This window comes from Numenius arquata, chromosome 12, assembly GCF_964106895.1.
Source record: "Numenius arquata chromosome 12, bNumArq3.hap1.1, whole genome shotgun sequence".
NCBI classification, from domain to species: Eukaryota; Metazoa; Chordata; class Aves; order Charadriiformes; family Scolopacidae; genus Numenius; species Numenius arquata.
Genome location: NC_133587.1, coordinates 14586668 through 14612004, shown reverse-complemented (window position 1 = coordinate 14612004; position 25337 = coordinate 14586668). Strand labels below are relative to the sequence as shown.

General features: G+C 49.5%; 1 protein-coding gene across 1 annotated transcript in view; it reads right to left on the bottom strand.

Annotated features, from left to right (window-relative positions):
- TOX2 (TOX high mobility group box family member 2) overlaps window positions 1–25337 on the bottom strand; it is a 161639-nt gene that overhangs the window by 88973 nt on the left and 47329 nt on the right. The window contains exon 2 of the mRNA XM_074157286.1: window positions 4913–4978. Coding sequence (XP_074013387.1) covers window positions 4913–4978 — 66 coding nt within the window. The remainder of the gene's footprint in view (window positions 1–4912; window positions 4979–25337) is intronic.

Below are 25337 nucleotides of genomic sequence, written 5' to 3'. Positions count from 1 at the left end.
ATCATTTCACTTGAATTTCTGCTTTTTGTTTAACTCTGGTGGTGATTAGCAGCCATATTCTCAATCCCCTTGAGATCAGCAGGTAACGGGGTATCCAAACCAGGTGTAAATATCAAAGTGATTTGTCCTAGCATCACCCCCCACCCCAATTGGGATACTTCTTGGTTTCTTTTTCTTTTAAATTATTTTATGCTATAATTATATTCCCCTTTACTCAGCACTGCTGAGGCCACACATGGAGTACTGGGTCCAGTACTGCACTCCCCAGTACAGAGAGACATGGACATACTGGAGAGAGTCCAGTGAAGGGCCACAAAGATGATAAGGGGACTGGAGTCCCTCTGCTGTGAGGACAGGCTGAGGGAGCTGGGGCTGTTCAGCCTGAAGAAGAGAAGGCTCCAGGGAATCTCACCGATGTCTATAAACACCTGGAGGGAGGGTGCAGAGAGGACAGAGCCAGGGTTGAGAAGACCACCTTCTCAGTGGTGGCCAGGGACAGGACCAAGGGCCATTGGCACAAACTGACACACAGGACGGTCCCTCTGAACATCACAAAACTTTTTTTTTCACAGTGAGGGTGAGCAAGCACTGGCACAAGTTGCCCAGGGAGGTTAAGGAGCCTCCATCCCTGGAGATATTAAAAAACTGTATAGCCACAGCCCTGGGTAACCAACTCCAGTTGGCCCTGCTTGACCAGGGTGGTTGGACCAGATGATCTCCAGAGGTCCCTGCCAACCTCAACTCTTCTGTGCTTCTGTGCTCAAAAAACCGTACAAGGGGCTGAGATAAGGCTGATGTCTGGGTGCTGCAGGATCAGGATGCTGTCCAAGAACTGCTCAGCACAGGAACTGCCCTAACTGCGCCGACTCTGCAGCTCCAGTTGTAAAATGAGAATAATCTTATCTGTGTGATGGGAAAGGATGACTCAAGAGCTTAGGCAGTTGCTGGATTTCTGGGCAGAAAGTGTAAAGCATTGCACTGTAAGGCAGGAGCCACTGAAACCCCCCTGGGTTTAAACCAGAATTCTGAAAGAAAAATCTCAAGGTAATATAGAATTTCCTATAACAAAGACTATTGAACTTCTTCCATCTGTGGACCCCTAAAAATTTTCCAGCTGAAATAAGCCACACACAGAAGTCAATTTCTTCCTCTCCCAGCCCTTCCTACCCACCTCGAAGTACAGAGGAGCTGGAAGCCCGTGTGCAGGTCCGGGGGATTTCAAGACCAATGTTCAAGGCCAGGCTGAACGGGGCTTGGAGCAACCTGGTCTGGTGGGAGGTGTCCCTGCCCATGGCTGCGGGGTTGGAACTCGATGATCTTCAAGGTCCCTCCCAACCCAAACCATTCTATGATTCTATGATTTCATAGTGATGATCTCACCCCAGGTCATCACAAGCATGTTGGTACCAGAGAAGCTCACTGTATAGCTCAAAACTGGGGTAAATAAGCAAGCGTGCCCTAAAACAGGCGATGTGAAGGTAAGATTTCCCACCATTAATGCTGGATGTCCCAGCCCCTGTGCCTGAACTGGGCTTAACGTGAAGCTGCATCTGCTGCCGAGAGCTGCAGATGCCAAATGGTGCCCAGTGCAACCAGTTTCAGACAAAAAAAATAGGGGAAAGCCACCAACCCACCAGCCCAATCTATTACAGTGTGACGGATTCAGTAATTAGTGTGTATGATTTGTCTTGTCCCCAAGGGTCCTGAGGGCTGAGCAATACCCGGCGTGTGCTGCGCAGGCGTCTGGGGGCTGATGACTTAGCAGCCTCTCAGGTGGGATTGTGAAACCGTGCTCCTGCTGTTTAATGTACTCCTTCAGGTTACAAAAGGTTTAGCAAACAATAAAAAACATCTGGAACCTTCAGTTAAATAGAAGAGTTGTGTTAGCAGTAATAAAGCCATGACCGGTGCCATAAAGCGCTCTCTGGTAAACAAGCGCTGATGTGCAGGTAGATAAAGGGAGATGACGAACTAACGAGGGTGAGGGAGGAAGGTTGCTCCCCGTCCTCCTCGGCCAAAGCTCATGCTGGGTATGAACAATCACTACTATCCTCACAGGGAATGAACTGGGATCCTTGCCCTCCCTCCCTCATCCTCTCACCCTGGGTGAGATTACGGGGGGTCATTGCAGCATCCCATGGGAGCACCCACCCCAGCAGAGCCCCAGGGACCACCCCATGCCCTTACACCCCTTGGTCCCACCCCAGCTCCTCTCTGACTGTCCCAAGCACAGCAGCACAAGGAGGGGCACTGGAGACGCAAGACAGGACAAACTTCCCCATCTATTTTCCATGTCAGTCCCCACTCCTCATAGAACCATCATAGAATTGTTTTGGTTGGAAAAGACCTTTAAGATCATCGAGTCCCAACCATCAACCCAGCACTGCCAACTTACCACTAAACCATGTCTCTCAGCACCACATCTGCCCGGCTTTTAAATACCTCCAGAGATGGTGACTCCACCACTTCCCTGGGCAGCCCGTTCCAATGCTCGACAACCCTTTCAGTGAAGAAATTTTTCCTCATATCCATCCTAAACCTCCCCTGGCACCGCTTGAGGCCATTTCCTCTTGTCCCATTGCCTGTTCCTTGGGAGAAGAGACCGACCCCCCCTGGCTACACCCTCCTTTCAGGGAGTTGTAGAGAAGGTCTCCCCTCAGCCTCCTCTTCTCCAGGCTGAACACCCCCAGCTCCCTCAGCCGCTCCTCACAAGACTTGTGCTCCAGACCCTTCACCAGCTCCGTTGCCCTTCTCTGGACATGCTCCAGCACTTCAATGTCTTTCTTGCAGTGAAGGTTCCCGTGCTCAAACCCATCCCTGTAAGGGGGGTACCTGTCCCCTGCCCACCCTCTGCCAAGGGAGAGCTACTTCCTCCCTTTTCATCCTTAACTGGGATTTCAAAGTAGGAAATAAAGGTCACCGAGTAAACAGAAAACAAATGAAGAGTAAACTTCTATTCCCCAGGTTACAGGGATCTAAGCTGGTTTGGTTTATCCTTTTCCCAAGTTCAAACAGTACATGGATCCTCCACCACTTCACAGCCTCTGGTTTGATTTTGGAAGTCAGCCCTCCTCCTCCTCCTCCTCAATCACAGTGCAGCAAGCCCTTCCCCACCCCTCAGCATCACTTTTGATTTCCCTCCAGCTCTCGGCCCGTGGGGGAAGCGGGATGGGACAGGGGCTGTGAAGGCCATTTCTGTCCATGTAGAGGAGGAAACACAAGTGGTTCCTGTTGGCTGTGGTTCAGCCCTAGGACAGCCTGATCCCGCAGGGAATGCGGCTGGACACTGAGCCGGTGCTGCCAGCCCTTCCCGACCAGGCTGAGAAATAGTTGTCCCTTGGGAATTTTTAAAGGCAGAGTATCTATGACCACCCCATTAGCATCCACCACTTGCTTGTAGGCTTTGCAGAGCCCTGGGGAGCATGGGGTGTGGGGGGGCACAGGGCTGACCCCCAGCCAGGCAGCCTGGGGTCACCCCCTCCGTTCTGCCATTACTCAACCTCTGGCAATTCCTGGCTCTAATGATCAACCACAGGCTGTTGTTGATCGACTACATATTTGTTTTCTGCTGAATCACTCGACAGCGCAAAGTTTGCGGTTCTTTCCCCACCCTCTGGAAATCCTCCCCACGCAAGAACAGCCCTCGCCCCACGCCTCGGTGGCTGTGGCTTCGCGCGTTGTCTTCGAAAGCCAGAGCAGAAGCAACCCCCCCCCCCTTCCCTGAGCAATGAGCCAACGCACTCTAAGAAGGCAAACAACAGGTTTCCATCCTGTTTCCAGCTTAATATGCATATATTTTAATCGCTGCTGGTATCTGAGTTAGATACACCATGGATGACTCACTAGCCCTATAATTCACAGTGGTGCTGCGGTGACGGCCAAGCCCCAGCAGCAGGAGCACACCATAATGTCTCCCCAGGGCACAGACACCAGGTCTAGAGCAGTAGGAAGCCGGCAGCATCTTGGGCTGGATGGAAATCATCACACTTCCAAAATTTGCAATGCATCACCTTCACACGACACAACCCTGGAGGGGCCACGATTCACGTGCCTGTGGTCAACAGAGCCCTGCAACAAAACGGCCCAACACAGCCCAAAATTTGGATGCTGAAAAATATTAGCAATGACCTTGCACTTTTCCTCACGAGGCAGCGGGACGTGATGAGATGCTTCACCCCGAGGGTGCAGCATCAAGCACCCCAAAGATGCACAGAGTTCTCCAGGCCACCTCAGGGGGACGCAGACAGGACTATCTCTCATCTCCTGATCAGGAGCATAGGTAAGCACGTGCTGAAGTTCTCACCTCCCAGCAGGACCTAAGATTGGGCTTAACTTTATATATGTTCAGGGCTCCACTGACTGGACATGCCTGTTTGTGTGTCTCCAAGCCCTGAGAACGCCCTGAAGGCTCAGACACCTGCAAGACACGAGCACTTCTATTCTGGTCCTCCACGTGTGGGTTTATAGCTCCAAAACAGGAAACCTTTGATTCCTTTTTCTCCCTGAGCAGGCTAACTGCTAATCTATTTAGCTACAGGAAACACTCTATGTGAGGGAAGGAGACACCTGAACTACACACAATACTTGGAAACCTCACTGCATCCAGAAACACCAATTGCATCTTCATTTCGCGTGAAGGATGCTGAGGCAAAGCTTTTCAGCCTCACAGGAGAGCCGTGGCTGAGCCGGGCAATACGCAGCATCACCGGCACACAAGAGCACCCCGTACCAACTGCATCCACCACTGCTCCTCAGCAGCAGCCAGGTTGGCAGCTCTAACCTCCTCCGTGGACTCTCCTGATGTCCCATGAGAGCAGATTCATGAAGAGCTCCTAAAATTTGTGCTCAGGCAAAACTCAAGTCCCCTAGAAAAATCCACCCATGCTGCCCACCCAAGCAAATCAATGCTTACCTGATTTGCTGATAGAAACTCCTGGGCGTTCTCGTTCATTCCCATGTACATGTTCTCCCCATCAAACTAGAAAGACAAAAGAAAGTTAAGAGTTAGTGAAATGTCATCTTCACGCCAGGCTTATGTGCATCCCAAACACTATCCCGGCTCTTCACGCCAAGATTCCCAGAAGAAAATCTTGACCTGGTCCTTGAAAACTTTTGAGAGCCTATGAGCACACACACATCGCTGTTATTGCAATGGGCCACGGTGACACAGCACATTCAGGTTAATTTTTCAGTAAAGTAATGAATGAATCACCCCAGTTCAAACAAACCAAAACTGTGCAAAACCACAGATCTGCCCAGCAGCAAAGATCACCCACATAAAGTTGTTGCTAAAATTCCCACTAGATCAATCAATCAGCTTTAAAAAGCCAGTTTCCATCGATGGAAATTTCCAAGATGGGGCGGGTCCCATTGAATCCTCTTCCAGACACCAACGTACTCCCCACCCACCAAAGCAGACCGACACCAGCAAGAGAAAGTCACTCCGGACCATACAGGAGGGGGGGTCTCTGTGCAAAGCCTGATTCCCCATCCTGATAGTGTGCTGCTCTTTGCGAGCTCTGGCTGACAGAAGGCACATTTTCCCCCCCTCTCCTCGTCCCCTTCCGCAGGACTCTGCCTCCATGGCCGGGCGAGAAGCAGGAGAGGATGAGGACTGTGCATTCGCCCATGCCCCCACGGCTCCTGCACACACGCCTGCCCCCTTCACCCGCTTCTGAACTGCTAAGCCACTTATTAGGCCACAACCCCCCCCCAGAGACCTGCAAAACTCTTCTCATTAATTAGCTACAGCAGGAGCTTTTCCCTTGCTCTGACTCCAAATGAAGGAAAAAAGAGCCTTCCAGGATTGTCTCTGGCTCAAAGTATGGCTGGGGCAGTTCTCAAGGCTAAGTTCACAAATTAATTATGGCAATAAAATGGGCTATGCCATAAAACACTCCTGAGATGAGGATGAAGGTTCCAGCTGTGAATGACACCAGCTACTTAACAAGGGGAAGAGCCAACCCTCTTGCCCTTACAAGCCAGATGATGAATTGAAGATTGTTCACCCCTTGCGTGTCCTCTTGCTCTCCGATACGAAGCTGACACCAGTTATGCCTTAACAGAAATGGGCCATATTAAGTACAACAAAAGAGAAATCCAAATAAACCCAGGTGAAGATTTTCAGCGTAGATTATTAATTACACTTCCATTTCTCAGAGTGCTGCAGGATTAGTTATTAAAGTCAGCGGAGTTAGTAGAGCCAAGTGGGGGTAACACGGCTCTGCTTGGCGTTAGAGTGCACAGACACCCTCTAATTGCCAAACCATCCTCTGGGATAGCAGAGCAAACCAATTAAAGCAGCGAAATTAAGAGCGGGTGTTGTGACACTCATTAACTAATACCGACAGCAGCCGCAGCAGGGTGGCAGGGGATCCCTGCGCAGATGCAGGATTTCATTAAACCCCTCGTTGAGGCAGGAGCATGGGATGCAGCCAGCATCAGCCACCCTCCGGGCTCACGGGGACCAGAAGCTCTCCCAGCAGCCAGCTGGGTGCTACCCACTTTAAACTGAATTTCCCTCCCCCTGTAAAACGATGGCTGGCATAGCCGGCTCCTGCTAACATGGTTCCAGCTGGAGCTGCTGTGCTTCCAGGCACGGAGACTCAATCAGCTTTACGGCCGAAATACCCTCTGCCAACCTGGCGGAGATGGCTGAATCTGCAGGAGAGGTTTGGTGGGACAGGTTGGAGGAGATGCTTAGCCCAGCAGGACCCAGGCTCTGCGGGAGGAGCTGGTCTCCAACTTGGCACGGGCAGCAGCATGGTTTCCAGGGGGAGTCAGTCTTTTTGGAACAGGCAAAATTATGATCTTGAGGTCCCGCTCCTGAGCTTTTTTTAGGAGCACACCACCAAAAAGCCATCAGAGGGATGCTGGAGCAGCCGCGACATGCTGCGTGGCACTGCAGGGTGCTGACAAGCTATGGCATTTGGAAACCCCAGGGAGATGTGGCAGGTGAGCCCCACAGGAGCTTTCCAGCAACTTTCAACTTTCCTGAAGAGAAAGAAAGTATTCCAGTGGGGAGAGAGTTCTGTCCATCCCTGGAACCAGCCAGGAATTCACTCTGCAGAAATATTTACTTCCACATCGGGAGAAGAAGAGCTTTTTCCTAAGCAAAAACTTTGCCCCTCTGAGAGATTTAAATACACAGATGATGCCCATCCATCCCTCCATCCATCCCTCCATCCATCCCTCCATCCATCCCTCCCTCCCCCTGCTTCCTTGCAAACGCACACCCCACTTTTGTCCTCCTCCAGCACAGTATTTTGCAGATCTAGATGAAGACCTGTTTGAAACAGCTCTTCTCCAGAAAACAAAAGTCACCCGGAAATCTACATTAAGAAAATAAAAAGTACCTTTCCCTGGGAGGTCCAGGGCAGGACAAGCACTCTGCTTTCTCTGTATCACTCTGTTTGTCAGATTGAATTTTTTTATGTTATGGCTTTCTACTATTCCCCTACCTGCACTCCACACTTCCTTCTGCCCTTGATGCCTTCATAATAACGGTAATGAATCCTGCCTTCAAAATTACTGTGCCTCTGATTGCCAGCCTGAGCAGTGAGCCTGAAAATCAAGACTCGAAATGCAATGGAAACTTTGAAACTTCCCCATTGCTGATTGGATTTTTTTCCCCTCTCCTCCAGGCTATGAGGGTGCAAACAAATTTATTAGAAATTCTCCCATCAGGATATTTTTTCAATTAGACGTTTGCCACTTATACACCAGCCAGGTAGAGCAGATAAGTAATGTGCTCTCCCTCTTCTCATTATTGTTTCGCTACAGAATGCACTTCAAAACAATCAGCCCCATCATTCCAGGTAGATTTACGGCAGAAACAGACATTTTAATATTTCCCTTTGGTTACAAACGCTTCCTCCCTTTTTGCTTTGGTCTAACTCCCGGTGCGTGTCAAGCCTCCCGGGCAGTTCTGGACCCGGGCGCATCCATTCATCACCCTCTGTGCCCCCCCAAACTGATCAAACCTGTATGCTTCATAAGCAGCGTGGCCAGCAGGGTGAGGGGGGGGATTCTGCCCCTCTGCTCTGCTCTGGGGAGATCCCCCCGCCAGTGCTGCCTCCAGCTCTGGGGACATCAGAAGGACATGGACCTGTTGGAGCGGGGCCAGAGGAGGCCATGAAGATGCTCAGGGGGCTGGAGCCCCTCTGCTGTGAGGACAGGCTGAGAGAGTTGGGGGGGTTCAGCCTGGAGAAGAGAAGGCTCCGGGGAGACCTTAGAGCCCCTTCCAGTCCCTCAAGGGGCTCCAGGAAAGCTGGGGAGGGACTCTGGATCAGGGAGGGGAGCCATAGGATGAGGGGGAATGGTTTTAAACTGAAAGAGGGGAGATTTAGATGAGATCTCAGGAAGAAATTTTTCACTCTGAGGGTGGTGAGACCCTGGCCCAGGTTGCCCAGAGAAGCTGTGGCTGCCCCATCCCTGGAGGGGTTCAAGGCCAGGTTGGACGGGGTTTTGATCAACCTGGTCTGGTGGGAGGTGTCCCTGCTCAGGGCAGGGGGTGAGACTGGATGATCTATAAGGTCCCTTCCAATACAAACCATTCTATGATTCTATGAATGATGTGCACATGCAGAGCAGCCGGTGTCACTTTGAAGTCCTAATTTGCAAGGAACATACTCTCATGCAGTTGTCTTAATCATCCTTTTGCCCTTTTGTAATTACTTAATTTTTGTTATTCTTTGGCTAATAGCAGCAGCCTATTAAACAAATCAGTGGCTGTGGCTAATTCTCACCCTCTCCTGCATGAAATGAGTATGAGGCCGGGATGAGCTGAGATGACTGTGCTCATAGAACTTTGCATCCGAGACCTGGTGTTTGCCTGAAAACGTGGGAAATGCAAAACCAGTGTAGCCAAGTTGGGAAACTGGGAAAGGAGGGAATAATGTGATTAATTGCTTTTCCTTCATCTGAGACTCGGACCTGTTTTTATCTAACTTGCACTGACTTACATTAGTTGGTTGCCTACAAGCACAACCAGAATCAAGGACCTCTACCTCTAAAGGGACCCATAAAGCCCCACTTTGCCAAATCCCAATTCAACCACGCTCAGGACAGAAACGACTCTACTCAGCCAGTTAAAAAAAAAAAAATAAAAAAAAATCAGAGGAAACTGCCCAAATTCCCAACCCTGGAAACAAAGGCGTGCTCCACGTCATGGAGAATTTACTTAAAAACACAATTATTTTACTATGGCTCTTCCGGGGGAGCTACAGCAGGTACCACAGCTCTGGAGGCAGAGCATTGCTGCGCATCCATCAGCCCATGCAGGGAGCTGAGCGCAGCCCAGATTCAGACAATGTTCCAAGAAGTATTTATTTATTTTTTTAAATTTTTATTGCTTTGCCAGACTCACTTTGGTTTGTTATTTTTGCGATAGGACGCTATTTTCAAACCTGCAAATGTGCCCAGAGGTCAGACGGGTCCCGTGTCGGTCAGAGGAAAATGAGTAAGAAAAATAACTGCAGGCTGGAAGCTGGAATAGACCCCAGAGCCCCGCAGCTGTGGGATCCCCGGCTCTGCGCAAACACAGGGAACAAATGTTTGTTAACTGGGAAGGACCCAGTGGAAAGAAACACAACCTCCTGCCAAGATCCAGAGAAGGTGTTGCTTTCTCACGGATGGCACTGCCAGCTCGTACGATTTTATTATGAATCTCATCACATCCTTTTCTTTCCTGAGAGTCAGGAGCTGAGATGAAAACCTCAAACTTCGTAAGAAATATGTTGGCAGCACTTGTACCAGGAATGGCTTCAATGACACCTGCAAGATCTCAAAAATCTTCCAAACTTCTTATTTCCTTTTATTTTATTTTTTTAAATGTGGTGGGTTTGGGGTTTTTTTTGGGGGGGTGGGAGGTTGGTTGTTGTTTTTATTTTGAGGGGTCCTACCTAAATTTTAACACTCACTATTGGCACTACTGGACCAGAGCACCCTAACTGCAAGTCCTAACTGCAAGATCTGGAGCTTTTAAAAAGTGGCCTGTTAATGCAAATCCAGCGGTAACTAAAAGCCATCACCATCAAGAAGCTATTAAATGCCCTGTGATGAATAAATTGGATGCTTCCAGTGATTCCTACTGCTCAGAGCTATAAGCACTTGCCTTCTTTTACCAGGACACAGGCAGCGGGTCCCCTCTCAACGTGTGAAAACCTCATTTCCAGACTGGATGCACTGGGGATATCACCTTTCACCGGAGACGCTTGGGATGTAGCTGGTTTCAGTGTCCAGCAAGGGACACCTCAGCCACCGCTAGCATCATGACAGAGAGTGACCCAGAATAATGCCATGCAATGAACACCTTTAAGTTTTTAGTGAATAAAAGTTAGGATACAGGGGAGTGTAGCAATAGGATGAGGGGTAATGGTTTTAAACTGAAAGAGGGGAGATTGAGATGAGATCTCAGGAAGAAATTCTTTGCTGTGAGGGTGGTGAGACCCTGGCCCAGGTTGCCCAGAGAAGCTGTGGCTGCCCCATCCCTGGAGGGGTTCAAGGCCAGGTTGGACGGGGCTTTGATCAACCTGGTCTGGTGGGAGATGTCCCTGCCCAGGGCAGAGGGGTTGGAATGAGATGGTCTTTAAGGTCCCTTCCAACTCTAACCATTCTATGATTCTATAAGAAAACTTATATAACATAGTCAATGCCATATTTAATATTCCCCATTTAAAAAAAACCATAATTAATATTATTGTAGCCCACGTGACGCTGGGGTTTATTTAGCTGCCTCCGATGGCACCCTCCCCACCATGCAGAAATATAACTCTTTTTTAGAAACTTTTACAGAAATATTTTCTGCCACAATTCATTTCTACCAAGCAAGCATTATTTAAGTGGTAGAACCACATTCTGCTGCAACTGCATTTTGGCATTCCCAGCCCCACATCCCGGCGAGGATGCTCTTGCACAGCGTGGGGCACCCCTGCTCCCCACTCTCATCCCTACAGGAGCGCCGGGCACCCACACCAAACCCAAGGAGTGTCTTTGCCAGCCCACATCTCTGCCACAGGGTGTGGGATATTTCCCTGGGATGTGAAATATTCGCTCCTGCCCTGCCCCTGCCAGCACTGCTGCCTGTGAGAGCTGCCGCTGAGATTTCCTACAGGAGCAATTTAGCATCCCGCTGCTTTGGGGAATACATCGCAGAGGTTAGCTTAATCTCTTTAACGGCAGTTTTCCCCATTAAGGTCTTTACACAACCTCTGGCCCAAAGTGATCTACTTAGCATTATTTATTTGTCTGCTGAAATGCTTGGATAGCCCCTCAGTTGATCCTGTCAAAGAGGGTCAAGAGTTCAGCAAGAGATTTACGACCTCCCCCCAGGACCCTCCTGCCAGGAAAGCTCTGCATCTCCATCCTGGCCGCCCGCCCCGGCCACGCGCCGCTATTTGCCTGGGGATAAATGTCACTAAAAGAGAGCACAACACCACAGCAGGTGTCAGGGGCAGCACATCCTTTAGCGAGTCCCACAGCTCAGCATCTGCAGGAGTCACCTGGGCTTTACGGGGGCTGGGGTCTCTACAGGCAGTCAATATTCTCACGTATTATCCTAAGGTAAAATCAGAGGAAGTCTTAAGGCTTAAAAAGGCATATCATAAAAAGCCATTTGGTTGGTTTATTTGTTTTAAGAGCAATTCACAAATAGGATAAAAGCCTAATAACAGTTATTTCTCACACACAGCAGAAGCAGGAAAGCTGCTGCAGAGCTGGTCTCACTGAGGTACAACAGAGACTGTCAAGAGGCTAAAACCCGGGGGAGCAAGACAGGAATGAGCTGCACTGACTTGCACTCTGAAGGAGTTTTCAGTGGTTCCCAAACAGGACCATCTCCCTTGGCAAGACCCATCTAAGCAGTTCTCACACTGGGATGGCCAGCAGGAAAAAATATAACACAAACCAATGAAATCCTGAGGAACTCCCATGGCCAAGCGGAATTCACCCATCTGCTCTAAAGCAAGCCAAGGTCACAAACGCGGTTCATAGCCTACCGCCCCCAACTCCGAAACAAATGGGGGTGCCAAGGGCAAGGTGCCAGACCAGCTCTGACCCCCTCAGCCTGAAACCATCTGGAGATGCAACACAGCAGGGAGAGACCCGAGTCGAGGGATGTTGTTCCTCGCAGCCCATTTTAGGGTTTGCTGAAGGTACTTACCCTTTTCTAGGTACCAAGTACCTAGGAAAAGGTGACATGATCTCTCTGGTTGGATCTCACAAGGTTCCTCAGTAAAATGCTCTAAAAAACCAAACCCAACTTGTTGTGGGACAAAAGGAAAGGTCCTTGCTCGCAGCCAGTGAAAAGATACTCATTAGGTTTTAGCAAGAAGAGGATCATGGACCACGATCCATCTGCGCTAAAATCTATCCAGTTCATAATATAAGTGATCTAGAAGGATTCAAGTTTATTAATGAGACAAAAATTATTCAGGCCAGCCAAACCTGAAAGCCGCTTTGAATGGCTTTGCATTAAGACTCTCGCAGTACTAAGTGGTGGTGAAGAAATGGAAGCTTAAATTTAATATCAATAAATGCAAAGAAATGCACTGGAGAAAAGCAATCCTAACAATACAGACACGACAATGGGCCTTAAAACGGCTGTGACTGTCCAGAAGAAAAACTGTGCTTTTGTTCTAGAGAGTTCACTTCCAACTTTTGCTCAGTCCTCAGCAGCTGCCAAAAACGCCATTCAAATTTTAGAAGCAATTAGGAAAAGAACAAAGAATAAAAGATCAATCATTATTTTACAATCCGCACAGTCAGGAGGAGAGAGGGCAATCACAGGGAGGATCCAAGGTGTGGAATGATGAGGAAAAGAGGTGATAGATATATCAGGACTCAACAGAGATGTACATCAAGTCATGAATTGAGAATGGGGAAGGGCTTTTTACTGGCTCTCATAGCCTGAAAAGAAGGAGGGAGACACCAAAATCATTAGCTAGTGGCATTAAACACCTTACAGAGAAGTTCCTCACACAGGACCCAACAGCAAAACCTCTTGCTGCAGGATGCGGTGGCCTAGGAGGATCCAGAATAGCAACTGGACAAATTAAGAGGGAAATACTAAATCCAAACCACTGAACTCAAGGTGACCCTGACCTTGGGCTGCTGGAAGCTCTGTGGGTAGATGTAATCTCGTTATATCTTAGGAAGAGAAGTTGTGGCTGCCCCATCCTCGGAGGGGTTCAAGGCCAGGATGGACAAGGCTTTGAGCAACCTGGTCTAGTGGGAGGTGTCCCTGCCCATTGCAGGGTTGGAACTGGATGACCTTTAAGGTCCCTTCCAACTCGAACCATTCTGTGATTCTACGGAAAAGATTTTCCAGCCTGTGGGTGGTCAAATACTAGACCACGAGGCTGTGGGATCTCCATCCCTGGAGATACTCAGCTGGACCAAGCGTTGTGCAGCCTCATCTGGTTAGCCCGGCTTTGCTCTGGGACTTGGAACACGAGATGTCCCTTCCACCCAGCAGTACTTGGGTGTTTCTGTGCTATGTGATCACAGGACCCTTACCCAGGCAGCCACATGGACCTCCACCTCAAGAGCATCTCCAGCATCCCCCTTTATTCTCCTGTACTTGAGGCTGGAGAGATCTTGAATGCCACCACTATTCAAGTGACAGCATTCATTTATCTAAGAGACTGGCTGGTTTTCTGTGAATGCTGCACACAAAATTATTGTTATTACATTATTTGGGGGGGAATGAGGACTTAAACTCATTTACCTGGACGTTTCAGAGCCTGCAAAGGAGTTTAAGCTCTTCAGATACACACACAAAAAAATCCGTCCACTGAAAGCTACAGGGAGCAGCAGAATTTAGTCTTAAGACTGACATGGAAATAGATTAATTTTTTTTCCCATTTCATATTCTAATTACAATTCTTCTCTCCCTACTATTTTCTGTTCTCATTACAGTCTTAAAATTGCTCTGCAAATTCTGTACCTTATTCTGCTCTTCCTACCATCTTTGTCATGGAAATGAGAAACAGAATGTATAAGCATGAAAATATTGCCAAGATCAAAATTCTGCTTAACCCTTTCACGTGTGACTCTGAAGAGAAGGGAAGGCAGCACAGCCCAGCTAATCCTCCATCCAGCCTCCTCTCCTTCCCCAGCCCCAGCAAGGGGGACGAACGGTGCTCAGAGAAACGTGTTATTAATTTAAAGGCCAAACTCGCTCCCACCTCCGCTGTGCATGGAGGTGGGGGGGGGGCGGGTTTTTTCAGCTTAGTGGGTTTTGCCCCTGCGGGCAGATCCTGATCAAATGGGCTTTGAGCGTTACCTGGACAGGCTGGAGAGGTGGGTCCGTGTGAACCTCATGAAGTTCAACCAGGCCAAGTGCAAGGTCCTGCACCTGGGTCATGGCAATCCCAGGGACAAATACAGGTTGGGCAGAGAATGGATTGAGAGCAGCCAAGAAGAGAGAAACCTGGGGGTGTTGGTGGATGAGAAGCCCAACATGAGCCAGCAACGTGCGCTGGCAGCCCAGAAAGCCCCCAGCATCCTGGACTGCATCTCCTGCAGCGTGGCCAGCAGGGTGAGGGGGGGATTCTGCCCCTCTGCTCCGCTCTGGGGAGACCCCACCTGAAGCACTGTGTCCAGCTCTGGAGTCCTCAGCACAGGAAGGAACGTGGACCTGTTGGAGGGGGTCCAGAGGAGGCCACAGAGATGCTCAGGGGGCTGGAGCCCCTCTGCTGTGAGGACAGGCTGAGAGAGTTGGGGGGGTTCAGCCTGGAGAAGAGAAGGCTCCGGGGAGACCTTAGAGCCCCTTCCAGTCCCTCAAGGGGCTCCAGGAAAGCTGGGGAGGGACTCTGGATCAGGGAGGGGAGCCATAGGATGAGGGGGAATGGTTTTAAACTGAAAGAGGGGAGATTTAGATGAGATCTCAGGAAGAAATTCTTTGCTGTGAGGGTGGTGAGACCCTGGCCCAGGTTGCCCAGAGAAGCTGTGGCTGCCCCATCCCTGGAGGGGTTCAAGGCCAGGTTGGACGGGGTTTTGATCAACCTGGTCTGGTGGGAGGTGTCCCTGCTCAGGGCAGGGGGTGGGACTGGATGATCTATAAGGTCCCTTCCAATACAAACCATTCTGTGATTCTGTGATTTTATATTCAGATGACTGTTTAGTTTTTAGGTTCCAGCCTGCCGAGCAGCTCGAGGTAAGGCTGTTGCGTGGTGCTTTGAGCAGCACGTCCCAGGATATCTCCACCCTCCTCCTCCAAAGCTGCAGCTTTGACCAGGCCAAACCCTTCCCGGTTTTTCTCAAAGTTTGGGCATGGCTGAGGAAAACGGGCTGCCTGGGAGGTGAGGAGCACCTCCTGACACCCACCCTCCCAGCACAGCCCTGCTTTCACCTGGGACCTCTCCAGCCCATCCCTGACCGTGCTCAACGCTCTTTATTTTGCAAGATACGATCACGCCGATGGAGCTGCAAGGCTCGGGCACGCACATCACTTCCTTTTCGAAACCAAACAACAAGCACATCCGGCGTTGTTTATCACACGTATGCAGGTGCTCGAGGAGTTTATCTGCAAAGAAAATAATAATAATAAATACGGGGCCCCGGCTGAGCTGCTCCTTCTCCCATCAGCAGCTGAGGAACCCGGAGAGCTAAAGGCTCTGCCGGTGCCTGGTGCCCTCTGCATGTCTGGGGAGGGAGGAAGGTAAATGAATGCAGCGCTTTTCCTGGCACCGGGCTGGGTTGTAGACAGTCAGAAACAAATACAGTAAGTGATAATGAGACTTAACTGCGCCGCCTGCTCCACCGGTAACGCTTGTAATTCACAGGAAACTAAGAGAGGCAGAAAATGTACAAAGATCTAAAAGAAGCTGCGGAGGCTCTGTGCAAGGAACGGTGCCAGCGTCAAAGACACCTAGAAACATTGGTTTTTTGCAAGATAAAACCTCAGGGTTGAGATAAAAATAGAGCTTCTACCTGCCTGCCTCAGAAGCAGCTGCCAGAGTGGCTCTGCTCTGGAAGCCTGTCATGGAGATGCTGATTTCGATAGGAGAACAACAGCCCTTGCCCCAACCAGAGGCATCACTGGAGAGGCGCCACCCGCACCAAAAGAGCTGAGGAAGCAAAGGAGCGCTTGGGGAGAAAGAAACCTTGAAGCCAGACAATTTTCCCGTCCTATAATTTTGCGCCTCTGGCCCAGGGAGCAGTGTTTGGACCCACATCCCAGCGCGGGGCTGGGAGTGAGCAGCCCGGATGGAACCAAAGCCGTGGATGGAGTAATAAAAGCAATTCCCGGGCATGATCCAGGAACCCAGGAGCCAGTGCCACCGCGGCCCCGTGCCCACAGTCGCTGCTGGTACCCAGGCTCCGACATACGGGAATAATTTTGGAAATCGCTATTTATCTTTACTCAACTGCAAAGTAAACAAATAAATAAGCAAAGCAGGGCACGTGGCAGAGCGTGAGAGAGCTGCCAGGGGAGCGATGCAAAGATTGCTTAAAGCTGTTAACTTTTTAAGACCGTGTATTATGCTCTTAAATGTATCCCGATGCCTTGTTGACAGCTGCACAGATTAATGACCTGGCTCCCAAATATCTAACTCATTCCAGTTACTCACAAAAATCCCAGGTTCTACTCAATCACCATTCAAGAAGAAAACCAGTAATTTTAATTTTCTCTCCAGCCTCTGCCCCTTCAGCAAAGCCTGTCTGAAGCCCAGCCCAGAGCACACACCGTTCACCTGCAGGCACAGCCGGATACTTTGCTAAATATCTCCATCATTTGAAGCTCTTCCCCACTAACGAGAGCTAAAACACCTCTCTGCCTCCCCGGAATTCAAGATCACCTTTTTTTTTTCTTCTGTTGCAAAGCATAAGGGAGAAGAATAACCAATTTTCCACACAACTTTGGTGAGAACGGGGAGCGTTATGCAAAACCAGCTACTCAGGAGGGGGGAAAAAAAATAAAATCAGAGAGCTTCCATGCTAGTCATTTAGAGAATAGTTTCCAACACACAAATATTTGGCACCGGTGAAAACCTGCCCTTCTGTGGTTCTGCGCTCAACTGTGTATGCAAATCACTCTTGCAGCGGTGCATAGTATGACTTGCAGAAAAAATGGGCTGACAAAGTACAATCCATTTCACAGTTTTAGCTTAGATCTTTGGACGCGTTCGTGATTTAAAAAAAAAAAAAAAACAAACCAAAAAAACCCCTCAAAACCCCCCCAAAAACTAATGAAAAATGAGATCTCCTTTAAAGATAAAAAAACCCCCAAAACCAAGGATGATAGGAAAGTAATTTCTGAAATTACGTCCTGGAAGTCTGGGAGCATGTTCACTGCCCACTTTTCATACAGCTGTACAGTACTCGGCATTTTTCCCTCTCTTATTTGTCCCTGTTTTATTTAAGTCAGACTCCACATGCAATTTCTGTAAGTGATTTCACATCACCTAACCCAGTCCTAACCCTAGCAAGAATCAGGTTAGGTCCAATGAAAACAAATAATTCAGAATAATGCAGCACATCGCTCCCTGTATCAGAGCTGGCTTTTATCCCACCAGCATCACGACCCCACAGGGGGGTGTGGGGAAAAGAATAACATGCAGGTTATTCTTTCTAACCCCACACAACTGAACTGACGGGCACCGCTCACAACCTCAGTGTGTATTTTGACGTACATGGGACAAGGGTGGGCTCACCCCGGCACACTCTGTCACCGTGGGAAGGATGCGCCGGGGGGCCCGACCCCCCCCCCACGAGACCAAGGAGCAGCAGAGGGAGTTTCCCCAAACCTCCTTGGCTGTTCAGACAAAAGTCTTGATGTCATCTTCATGACAAATGAAATTAGGCTTGAAGGTGGCCAGATTTCAGATCCCTACTCTGCCAGAAATCACATCCATCTCCAGCACACGGGCTTCCTTTTGACTACGGTGATGATGCTGCCTTTTAATAAAAATTGCAATTATCCTCTTAGGAAAGCAATGAGCCCCCCCAAGCCATTCCAGCAGTGTGGGCTGTACCCAGGGGACCCCCTTGCCACCCACAGCCCCACCATCTACCACCCCATCCCCTCCAGTGGTGGAAGCAAGGGAGCAACACAGGATTTTCATCACCAGAGGATCTGACATTGAGACATTTTTGGGGGCCAGCAAGCCAGGCCCTGCCCTCAGAATCACAGAATCACGTGGGGTTGGAAGGAACCTCTGGAGATCATCCAGTCCAAGCCCCCTGCCAGAGCAGGTCCACCCAGAGCAGGATGCACAGGAACATGTCCAGACGGGTTTGGAACGTCTCCAGAGTCGGAGACTCCACCACCTCTCTGGGCAGCCTCTTCCAGGGCTCTGACACCCTCACAGCAAAAAAGTTCCTCCTCATGTTGAGATGGAACTTCCCATGCTCAAGTTTGTGCCCGTTCCCTCTTGTCCTGTCACTGGGCACCACTGAAAAAAGACTGGCCCCATCCTCCTGACACCCACCCTTTAAGTATTTATAGGCGTTGATCAGATCCCCCCTCAGTCTTCTCTTCTCCAGACTGAAAAGACCCAAGTCCCTCAGCCTTTCCTCATCAGAGATGCTCCAGGCCCCTCATCATCTTTGTAGCCCTCTGCTGTACCCTCTCCAGCAGTTCCCTGTCCCTCTTGAACTGGGGAGCCCAGAACTCCCCAGTTCAAGAAGGCTCCGAGGCTGCAAGCCATCTGGGGAAAATACCCCCAAAGCCTTAAAAACCCTGACCTCCACAGAAAAAGCAATTTTACTGGAAGCAATTGCACTTCCCACGCTGGAGACTCCAGGCATGTAAAAACCCCTGGTTTTACAGAAGCTGAAGCTCAGCAACATTTCACACGAGGCAATAAAATCACGGGGCAGCATTACCACATCCTTGCAGGGCCTGTTCTCTGAAGTGCTGAGTGAGCTTTGTCAAACGAAGCCGCTGGGGCTGCGTTTCCAGGGGGTTGTGCACGCAACGTCCCGCCACCCCATCGCTCCGGCTCCCGGCCACCATCGTACCCAAAACTTCATTCCCAACCTCCACTTCTGCTTATTAAATAAAAAAAACCCAAACACCCAAACATCAATAAACCATCCCTCCCAAGCACTTCTAATTTCAGCTCTTTTCTTCCTTTTTTTTTTTTTTTTGACCTCTCTCTGTTCACCTTATTAATCTTACTGCTGCGTAACCGTTTCTCGTTAGGGCCTCACCCTAATGTACTTCGTGCTTCCTGCAGCCAAGCTGGCCCCAGGTTTACTTGTTAAAATATACACCTCAGCGCTGAAAATTCTCAATGTCTTAAAAAGACAGCTGAAAACTCATTAAAATTAATGAAACTAATCAGAAAGGGGCACCTCTGATGATTATTATTATGCCCCCGCCTCGCTGTAAATAATTGAATAGAGATATTATTATTACAACTATTATTATTTTTATTACTATTATTAACCCTAACAAGAAGTTTAAAGCATGTTGATGAGAAAAAGCAGCCAGAAAAATTGCCCGACTAATTAATGACTTAAATAAAAATAAACAAAGGGAGTCTTCCTGATTTTAGCAAAGTCCTGCCTTTTTCCAAGCAGTTAAAAGCAAGACTGACAGCTTTACAGATAGGGAAATGGGCAGATAAGATAAACACGCACAATACAAACTTGTCCAAAGCTTTTACAGTCTTTTCTCTGCGCCACTTCCAGCTCATTGAATTACAGTATTACTATAGATTTGCAGCAAAATTATCTTTTATCTCAGCTTCTTTTAAAGCTATTTGGCATTTGCTAGTATTTTCTATTATAAATCTAATTGCAGATTCCAAACAGACAAGGGCTCATTAAGCCTTAATTATGCACATGTTGTTTTCCACAAACATTTTCATTTGGACTGCTGTGAGCTGTAATTGTTCAGAAGGCACCGCAGCCTCCCATTACCCGCTTTCCTGGGATGGCAAATGCTAGTTTTCAAGTAGGTCAGGGCCGGGCTGAACAAACGCTTTGGGACCTGTGAGGTTTGGGTTGTGCCGCTCCGGTGGGAATGCCGGCAGGGCAGCATCGCGGGATGCGGGCAGGAGCCCCCGGGATGTTCCCCGTGCTGAGTCACAGAATGATATGGGGTTGGAAGGGACCTCTGGAGATCATCCAGTCCAACTCCCTGCCAGAGCAGGTCCTCCTAGAGCAGGTTGCACAGGAACTTGTCCAGGTGGGTTTTGAATGTCTCCAGAGAAGGAGACTCCACCACCTCTCTGGGCAGCCTCTTCCAAGACTCTGCCACCCTCACAGGAAAGAAGTTCCTCCTCATGTTTAGGTGGAACTTCTTACATTCAAGTTTGTGCCCATTTCCTCTTGTCCCATCACTGGGCACCACAGAAAAAAGACCGGCCCTGTGCCCAGCTTGGGCAAGTGGAGAGGAACGGGGGGAGCCCAGTGCTTGGGATGCCAAACGGGGCATGGCCACCCTTCCCAGGGAGCAAAGCATGGCATGATGTGCCAACAGCACATGGAGGTGCTGCTTGCCTTTGGCCGTAGCTGGGATGCGGGACTCCTGCTCGGGTACCCGCAAGGATGCCACTGTCTCAGCCCAGCATTTGTGCGTATCCCACCAAACTGCTGGGCTCCATCCAGCCCAACACCAACCCTACGTCCTCCTCCAGCCACATCACACAGCATTGCCACAAGCCCCATGGGACAAAAATGTTTCAGTCCATCCAGAACTATGCGGGGGTGGGAGGTAGCCCTTTTCGCTTCTTGTTGGAGCCATGGTTATGTTTGCATTCAGAAATAAGAAGTAACCCTCACGAGCAGCCAGGCTTTTATTAGAAGTTCAGACTTCCTTCTAACAGCACGAAAGCTGCGTCTGCTCAGACCGCAGCAGCCTTAACAGAACAAGCATAAGCTGCAGGATGACAACATGAAGGTCCTGGGTCCTTCCAGCCTTGGTCCTTCCAACTCCACCCATCCCCATGACTTCCCAGCTGCGGTGCTGGGTTAGCAGAGCTCTGCCCCATCCCATCTCTCTGGTGAAGAGAGCCATCATGTGCCACCTCACGAGCCTCCCCTGAGCCTCTGTAGGGAAGAAAAAGCTCCTTCTGAGAGAGAATTTCCCATCTAATTAAGGGTTAGGGCTCCAAAGGTTGGCTGCAGGTGCTGGTTGCTGCCGGACGCAGGAGCTGGGGGCAGGTTTTAGCCCAGCTGGAAACAGCAAGGTGTTAGTACAATCAGTGTCGCATCTTCTAGCCTAAAATCCTGCCTGCCAGGTATCTAATACACCATCTCAGGACAAGAGAGGTGGCCTGAAAAGGCATAGTTACATTAAGAAATTAGTATCCCCCTTCTACACATTTCTTTCTCTCTTCTCGGTGTAGGAGATGACAAATTCTCTGCCACGTCCCAAAGACTCGTGTTGCACTGTTAGAAGGAAAATATGTCAGAGTAAGCATGAAATCTTATGGCCTTGCCCTTGAAAAAGACAACTTTTCAAGCAATAGTTTGACCTAGAAAGGTTTTCTAGGTCATTTTGACTTGGCATGTATATGTCTGACCTACTAAATCTAACACAATAAAATTACAGAGTTCGTTTCCACCTGTCGGTGTCAGATCATTCATAAATTCAGATGCACTGTTTGCAAAACTGCTCTTCATATATTCACAAATAAGGTCTTGCTCGGCTCCTTCTGGCAGGGGAGTATTTGCCCTGCTCAACATTTGCTCATGCTGACGAAGGGAAAATGCAAAAGCTCCCCTGACAAGCTGGGTTCCCATCTTTCTCCCACAGCCCCTCCCCTCGAATCCCGCAGGATTTATGGCTGAAATTCCCCAAGCTGCTGCCGGCTTTGCCATGGGGTGGGAACCCTGATGGCCTGGCCCTTCTCGTTTGTGTGGGTACAGCCCACTAATCAGTGCAGCGGCACTAACGAAGCAAAGGCAAACGTCAGCCGTTACGGAGATCCTCATGCTCCAGCACCCTGCAGCCCTCCTGCGAAGCCACGGGCACGGCAGTGACACTGGAGCTGCCACCAGAATGGCCCTGGAGAGTCCAACAGGGACTTTGCAAGAGGAGGAAAAGCTCATGCTCGGCCCAGTGGGACCCATAAAGTAGATGCACCGCGTTGGTGGCAGCTGCCGTCACCTCCTGCTCTGGCAGGCAGTCACGATTCCTGTCACCAAAGGGTGTTCTTTAATCCAGTTTAATATTTATTAATTCTTGTACATAATCCAGGCAGTGCCCACTAAAGGAAGTACCGCTTCCTTTATTTTCCACTTTAATTATTTTTTCCATTTTAATTATCCACTAATGGAGTATCGCTCCCCGTGTTTGTGTGGGTCTGGTTGTCGGAGCAGCTTTATCCTTGGCCTCCCTCAGAGGAACACACATCACCTGAAGAACCAAAGTGGAACCAAAGTCACCCCAGGGCCAGGTCTTTGCATCCCTCCTTGTCAGGTTGGGCTCCCCACCGGCACACCTGAGGGGTGCTGTGCCCTGACCCACAGCTGGTTTCCCTCCAGATCACCACGCTGTCAGCCCTGGCATGGATCCTGGCCCCGAGCACACTTCAGCCAGCACCTTCAAACACAGGCTGTAAGGCCAGGTATTGTGAAAAGCCTGAGGTCCTGGGTTCGTGGTCCCACTGTCCACCCCGTTTGCACCAGCCGGGCCAAGCAGCAGTTACTGTCCCATAACTGGTGTGTTCATGGCACTGCCCCAGCTCAGCCAGGCACCAGAAGGACTCTACCAGGCACTGCACCAAGGGACAAACCCTTCTGCAAAGAGCTCATGCTCTTAATTTGGAGACTCATTCTTAGCTGCTGGTCAAGCCCAGGACAGCCAGGGTGGTTAGGTGTGCTTCCACAGGGCACAAACAGCAGCATATGCCTCTTCCTTGGCTGCAATTTATTCCCGAGCCACAGGATCAGGAGTGTATCTCCACAGGCACACCCAGCTCTGGAAGGCTGGAGCCACCAACCAAAGAGCCAAGAAAGCAGCATAGAACTCCACAGTGTTGCCATGAAGCATGGTCTTGGGCAAGAAGTCACCCACAAGGTCCAGACGTGTAGGAAAAGCTGTTTCTCCTTCCTTGCTGTAGCAGTGTGGGAGGAGAGGGACCTCCTTATGCACGCCACCCTACGAGTGTTTAGATGTAGAGATAGGACCATGCCAATGGATGAGACCAGCTAGTCCTGCTGCTCCCCAAATCCTTGCGATGCCCACCAAGGGCACATGAGGGATGGGTACCACCTCACAGACTTCCCCAGCCAGGCTGCTTGAAGCGCTGCAAGGGGTGATGTGGTCCTTCTACAGCAGAGAAGGATGCGCTGTGGAAACAGATCATGACATTACACCTCCAGACCCAGGGATTTTAATGAGAGGATACTCGAGTTCAGCTTTGATGCCTCAAAAGATTTTCTTGAATCACACATTTCCAGAGACTGGGAACCTCTACTCAGGTCCTCACGGTGCATAAGTCAGACACCAAAAAAAAAAAAAAAAAAAAAAAAAAAAAAATCACATTTACCAGCAGACAAGATTATTCACTCATGCTTTCTCCAAAAGCATTTAGTAGGAGAAAGTGATTTTCACCGAACACTCTGCATCCCAATTCTGGAAGTCACGCCAAGATTTCAGGCCCTCCAGTGGATATGTTTCATTTATATTTCAGCCGCACCTCTATAAAAGATACAAATTTTTTTTTCCCTACTTTCAAATCTTTCATAACTGCTAAGAGAAAGAATCCTCCTTGTTCTGAACCCGCAGGGAGCAGCTGGAATTATGCCAGTGCCACACGCTACGTGGTACAACAGCCGCAGACTCCGCATCGGTTAAACTCCATCACATCGATGGAGGTTTTCTTTATTTGAGTTTGCATTATAAAGATTTAAGCATCCTGGAGAGATGAAAACACTTAATTTTTTTACTGCCTGGCCATAATCTCGTTTCCCTCGGTTGCCCTGCAACCTGTCCCTCTGCAATCCTCTAACGCTACATGTGCGGCATCTTCTCCACCTGCTAATTATAGGCTCCATTGTGCCAGATAATTCAGCCCCAGCGAGGCCGCGGGGTGGTTATGTATCGCCAGACCATGATGGTTCACTGCTGACTATAAAACCAGAGGAATTAACCACCTTCTCTAGTCGGTAAGTGGGACCGGACACTTGCGTGCTCACTGGAAAGGAAAACAAGTTTGGTTCCTTTACACAAAACATAATAAATCTCCCACAGAGCAGAAAGCTCATAGTTTGTATTTCTTGAAAAACAGTGTATTAATATATTAAGTGTAAAAAAAAAAAAAAAATCTTTGCAAGGCATAGCGGAAAGAACATGTAACATGGTTGGATCTGAAGGACGCTGCAAGTGCTGACGCAGACAGCCCCCAAGCAAACACTTTATGTGCAAATCATGTTTACCTTTGCTGTTTGCTGGGGCTGTAGTTTCAGTCTGCGTGGAGATATTTACTGCAGGCAGCACAGAAAACATCACTTTGCTACATCCCTCCCATCCATCCATCCACCCATCCATCCATCCATCTCCTGGGTCTCAGAGCAGCCTGGGACACACTGCCCACCAACCCCTGCCTGCACCCAACAGCACCCTGACCCAGCACTGAGTGTATTTAATCATTTTCCTCTGAACTCAGCAGTTAGGCTCACTATCTCCCTCCGGGGCAGTTTCTGCTCTCCCACCACTGCTAAGCCATGGCAGGATAAGCCAGTGAAGAGGATGGCTGACCCTTCTCCGAGGCTTCTGAACCGTGATCTCCAACGATGCTGGGGGAGAAGGGCTGGGGCAGCATTGGGGCATAGGATCTCCGAATTCAGACCAACCAACCTAAATATCCCAAGAGGACAAGACTCATGGAAGCATTCTATCAACAGCTTAAACTCCAGTGTAGGCCACAGCGAGATCATTTTTAGCTTTTCCTCTCTGAGTACAGCCCTCGAGCTACTGGGTCAAAGCAACAGAGAAACACTGATTCCAGCATCTCCAGCCCAAGGTGTATCCCAGAGCCGAGCTCTGCTGGGAAATACTGGAAACTCCAGCCTGGAGCAAAGAGCACATGCTGAAAGAGACACATCGTGAGCAGGAAAGCGGGAGGACCGAGAACCATGCGATGGAGAAGCATAATCCAAGCAAGCAGGAGGCATGCCAGGAGGAGGAAGCTTTGGCAGAAGACCGTGCTGGGACTGCAGGAGACATGTGGAACGCAAAGAGACTGAATGAGTTTGTTTGCAGCAGCCTTCTTCCCCCCTGCCTCCCAAAGCACGGAGGAGATACCTGCATTAACCTCTTTTTAAGTACTAAAGGGATGGTCAGGGATGAGGGAGCAGCAGAAGAGGGGATGGACTGAGTAATTCCCAAGGATATGTCCCCATTCACTGCTGGGACCACAGCAGCTGATTTGTTC